General features: G+C 33.9%; 1 protein-coding gene across 1 annotated transcript; it reads left to right on the top strand.

Annotated features, from left to right (window-relative positions):
• Positions 1–499: 499 nt before the first annotated feature.
• LOC111392260 (transmembrane protein 64-like) lies at positions 500–4,612 on the top strand. Its single transcript, XM_023017556.1, has 8 exons — positions 500–579; positions 999–1,053; positions 2,096–2,194; positions 2,382–2,468; positions 2,575–2,691; positions 2,909–3,001; positions 3,449–3,479; positions 4,181–4,612. The coding sequence occupies exons 5-8, from the start codon at positions 2,617–2,619 to the stop codon at positions 4,363–4,365; spliced, it is 384 nt and encodes a 127-aa protein (XP_022873324.1). The 5' UTR covers positions 500–579; positions 999–1,053; positions 2,096–2,194; positions 2,382–2,468; positions 2,575–2,616; the 3' UTR covers positions 4,366–4,612.
• The last annotated feature ends 306 nt before the right edge of the window (positions 4,613–4,918 follow it).

The raw sequence follows: 4,918 nt of genomic DNA, 5'->3' as shown, positions 1-4,918 counted from the left end.
CTCTGTGAACTGGTTGTTGACTAAGTAAAGGACAGAGTTCTATCTAGTATTATTTATGTGAATCAAGATGCCACTTAATTACTTGCATTGGCTCGGAGCTGTTATGGTCAATGAGTACTCCGTAATCTGTTGATTGAACTAATGCAGCTTGCTTCAATTTTCCAAGAAAAAACTATTGCCTTATTATTATTTTGTAAAAAACTGGTGCTTCTCTGCTTGGAACTTGAATAAATAAACTAAGACAAAATGATGCTAGAAAGTAATCCAATTTACTGATTAGACAAAGCATGTTTTCACCGTTTATCATTTTGATGACTATTGTATGGGCCGCTATGTTATTTGTTGTATTTTTGCTATGTTAACATAGAGACTACGTTTGTTCTGGAATGTATATTTATCTGTTAAAGACATTTATCCTTACAGCTAGCCTTTTATTAATATATATTTTTTTGATTGAATTAATTATTATTACTTATGTATTTTTTTATTCTCTTGCTGAAACAATTGTTTTCTGCAGTTGTTGAAGGAATTCTTAGTATGGATAGAGCAAGATCTTGGTCCTTGGGGTCCTCTTGTGCTGTAAGTATATATATTTTTTAATGTACTGATAAAGGGAAAATGTCTCACGACTCGATTTAGTGCTTGCTTGGCTAAGCTTTTAAGTGCTCACAAGTAATGGGTACTAAAGAATGTATGATTAAAACATTGGTAAAATTTGTAAGTCTTACAAAATATATAGATAAAAATAGAGTTTGACAAGCTCATAATCAGTTATAAGCTTTGCCAAAAATGCACTTAACTTTTTAAACATTGCTTAAATCTAGTGTTGTTGGTGCAACATAATTTTCAACTGCTTTGCTGCCCAGTAACACGTATTAGTTTATTAAACATCAATATAATTACCGCACTGTCACATATTAAGCTGGTTATAGGATGTATCACAAATTTGGTAACTATGAGTGTCATTTTGAGTCACTCGTGCTTTTTGAATCCTGCAGAGCTGTTGCATATATTCCTCTAACCGTACTGGCAGTTCCAGCTTCGGTACTTACGGTAAGAATTGATATCTCTGTTAATAGTCAATTTTATTCTGTTCTGTAATTCCAACAAAGTGTTTTCAATTTCAAAACATCAGTAACAGTCATACGGATTTTGTTGGAGTGCATGTGCGGAAATAAAGGAGTTCATTGGTTGATATCCGTCCTTCATTTTCTGGCAGTGATTTTTTACTTGATTTTCTTTCCATGTGTCAACTAATCTACAAGCCTTCTTTAGTTATCGCACATTCCCTAGTTATTAGTGGCTCAGATATAAAACTTAAGCTCCATTCTTTTCCAGGGTAATGGGAGGGAAAAGAATAAACAAGAAAGGAGAAATAGGTTTTAATAAGTAAAAGGGAAGGGCCAGTAAATACTTCAAATTTTGAGTATATTGTCCAAGACGTTATTCATATAATGCATCGATTATCTCCATTCTCCTCGCAACCAAGCCAATGTTTGGTTAGCTAAAAATTATATATTTAGTAGATTTTGACAAAAGTTGAAGAAATGTGTGATTGAAAAGTTAATAAAAGTTTGTGGATTTCATGAAATGTGTAATTGCAAATAAGTTTGATGAAAAATGAGTTTTTGGAAAATGGGGATCAATCAAAGGCTAATTGTCTCCTGGATTCCTTTATAGTTTCTCCTTTTCAAAATCAGTTTTTTTCTTTCTCATTTCTTTCCTTTTTCTTTTGGAAATTGGGGGTGGAGTGAACTGATGTGTTAGTATCGGTGTCACATGGATGCTTAAAATAGTTATATGCACCTCCTCATGGCTATCCACGTTATAATGAAATTCCTGTAGATTGTGTGGCATTGAATTTTCCAAAATGCTTGTATTGAAGTTTCTGAAGTACTTCCTAAATTTATTACTAGCATAAATTCATAATTTTTACTTGTTATCTGTTTGTTTCATTTAGTTTTATCCCCTCTAGCATCTGTCTTAATTTGTCCAAATTTGAAGTTCTTTGAAAATACATGAACGGATACATTTTCACCATCTTATGCTCTCCCAGTTGAACTGAACCTTTTCTTGCTAATTGGTATCATTTCAGCTGGGTGGTGGTTATCTCTTTGGCTTGCCTGTGGGTTTTGTTGCTGATTCTATTGGTGCTACAATTGGTGCTGGAGCTGCATTTCTTCTAGGGAGAACTGTAAGTTCTGTAGTCTAATAGCAGCATTTATTTTCTTGTTAATAAAAGCATGAGGCTCAGAGATGAAACATTTCTTTTCTTCATTTAGTTTTCCACTTTTAGGACACCTTTAGCTGGCATACAAACATCTATAAAAAATTTCTATTAGATTTCCTTTGTAATTATTTCCCCATCTAACAATGAACAGATTGGGAGGTCATTTGTGATTTCCAAGTTGAAAGACTATCCGCAGTTTCGTGCAGTTGCAATTGCAATTCGGAGATCTGGATTCAAGGTCTGTACTGATCCTATGAAATTAAGTGCCTTGTTTTGATGCTGGTCTTTCATAGCTAGTTGATTTGAATAATTTGTTTGATTTTTACATTCATACGGTTGAACAGATTGTTTTGCTGCTTCGGCTTGTTCCTTTACTTCCATTTAACATGTTGAACTACCTCTTATCCGTGACTCCAGTCTCCATTGGACATTACATGCTAGCATCGTGGTTGGGAATGATGGTATGCAGTTTTACAATAATAATCTCATTAGATATTATATGCCAATGAATTAATTGCATTTAAGGTGTTACTGCTGTTGAAAACCTTTTCATTTTAAAAAATTCTATGCTATATTGACCTGCTACAAATACCTTGATGTACATTTATGTATGTTTTGTCTTAAATGATTCCATTTGTTTGCTTAGTGCATTGATGCCCATTTGTGCTCTTTCTGCAGCCAATTACTTTTGCCCTGGTATATGTTGGGACAACTCTGAAGGATCTCTCTGACGTAACACATGGATGGGGTGAATTTTCAAAAACTCGTTGGGTAAGAGCCTTGTGGTGTATTTTTGTTTGGTTTTAGTTAGATGAGCTCATTCTGTTGTTTGCTCTTTCATGTTTAAAATATGGTTGGAATGTATGTGTCTATAATTCTTGAGGGAAAGAAACTAAAAATTATTAAATAATAAACTGGATTCTTGAGGGAGTATATAATTTTATTGGATTTTGTTGAATTTCAAATTTTAGTTGAGCTCTTAAAAGATTTCAGACTCTGATAATGATGGATATTCAGTTATGAAGATGAGATGATAGTGGCTTTATACACAATTCAAGTTCATTGTTGCAGCCTGAATTATGCTCATTATTTTTGGCTATCTGTATCCATCTTTCATGTCGCTGAAATGATAAAAGCCTCTCTCTGTCTTTTAACAGACCCGTGTTTTTACAAAATTAATGTAGTTTGACATTAGCCTTTTTTTTTTATTTGATGCAGGCACTGATTGTGTTTGGCCTTGTGACTTCTGGTAAGTTCCAAATGGATACTCATTGACCCCATTTTATCATCGTATACATTTTATCATCGTATATTTGGAGAAATTCCCTTCAAAAATAATTAATTGAGGAGTTAGACGGACCATATGATTTTCTTTATTATTGAAAATTGTTTAGCTTGAACAGCATATATCGAAGACTGTACTGACAAGTGACAAAATTACTTTTATAAGGGGGTTATTTTGTCTAATCCAGAGTTTTAGAGAGAGAGAGAGAGAGACAACTTCTATATCTTATGACATTTGGACATCAAAATACCATAATAACTTAATTTTGGACATTTGGCTATAGATTTTAGATCCCAAATGAAGACACCTGTGTAAAAATGCTCCAGTTCATTTGCAGGCTCTGTGCTTATTGATAGTGTAACTAGTTTCTGATTTTCATTTTGATATGTAGTTCCATAAAACGTTGCTGAAGAATTTTTTCTTTTGGCATTTGAAACATTCTCATGTTATATCATATCATTTCCTTAAGAATATTGATTCTTGTTGAGTACGGGATAAGGCTCAGTTGAGGTGTCTGGCTCTATGACGTTAACTTCTAGTAGTTACATTGGTTTTGCAGTTTCTTTTCTTTTTGTTGAATTGTTGTTTTCTTTTCCTCCGCAGTCATATAATATTTGTACTTTAATGTAACTTACACACTCATTTCCCGTTGGGTTTGCTTGCAGTGGTATTAATAATTTGTGTTACTAGAGTTGCAAAAGCTGCTTTAGAGAAAGCATTGGCTGAAAACGAGGATATTGAATATGATATTGCATCACCACAATTACCCGTTCTAGCCGACTCTGCTGTAAATCTCCACGATCCGCTTATGGTTAAGATCGATACCCCTCAAGATCATCATGAAATATAGTTTACAAACTCCAGAAAGTCTTGCCTTCTCCGAAATGCTATATCATTTATACTAATCATCTGCTTGGTGATGCTTTTATATTATTCTTCATCTGTACAGTCAGTATAAATCTACTTTTACATTAGGTGGTTTTAACAGAAATAGCTTATTTCTTCTGAAAGCTTACTTTACATAATTATACTTCTGCTTAACGACAAATGGAGAAAATGAATATGACTGCTATTGGTTTTGCTGCTGCTACTTGGCATATTTCGTCGTCATTTTTTGCCTTCTGATACGCTGTGTTCGCTATCTTGCGAGGAGAAGAAAAGACTGATTTGGAGATCTGGACGAGTTCTTAATGTCCAAATGTTTCGTTTTGTTTTGTTTTTCTCATCACTTACTAGGATAACACGGTATACTCGTGCTAACCACAATGGGATAGTCGTACACCTTTACACCTCTAGGAAACAACAATGGGATAGTTGTTCAGAGTAAAATCGGGGTCTGACCTGATCATAACCTAAAAATTATAAATCTAGGTGCATGCAATTTGATCAACGGCCAGTAAGGT

The sequence above is a fragment of the Olea europaea genome, unplaced genomic scaffold (genome assembly GCF_002742605.1).
Source record: "Olea europaea var. sylvestris unplaced genomic scaffold, O_europaea_v1 scaffold9084, whole genome shotgun sequence".
Lineage (NCBI taxonomy): Eukaryota > Viridiplantae > Streptophyta > Magnoliopsida > Lamiales > Oleaceae > Olea > Olea europaea.
Note: the sequence above shows the minus strand (reverse complement) of the source record. Positions and strands in the feature narration are given on the sequence as shown.

Bases quoted from the DNA above. Each gene is read 5' to 3' on its own strand.
- LOC111392260 (XM_023017556.1), top strand. From the start codon at position 2,617: ATGTTGAACTACCTCTTATCCGTGACTCCAGTCTCCATTGGACATTAC. The intron at 2,692-2,908 runs GTATGCAGTTTT...CTCTTTCTGCAG, and splicing joins CATCGTGGTTGGGAATGATG to CCAATTACTTTTGCCCTGGT. The intron at 3,480-4,180 runs GTAAGTTCCAAA...GTTTGCTTGCAG, and splicing joins GTTTGGCCTTGTGACTTCTG to TGGTATTAATAATTTGTGTT.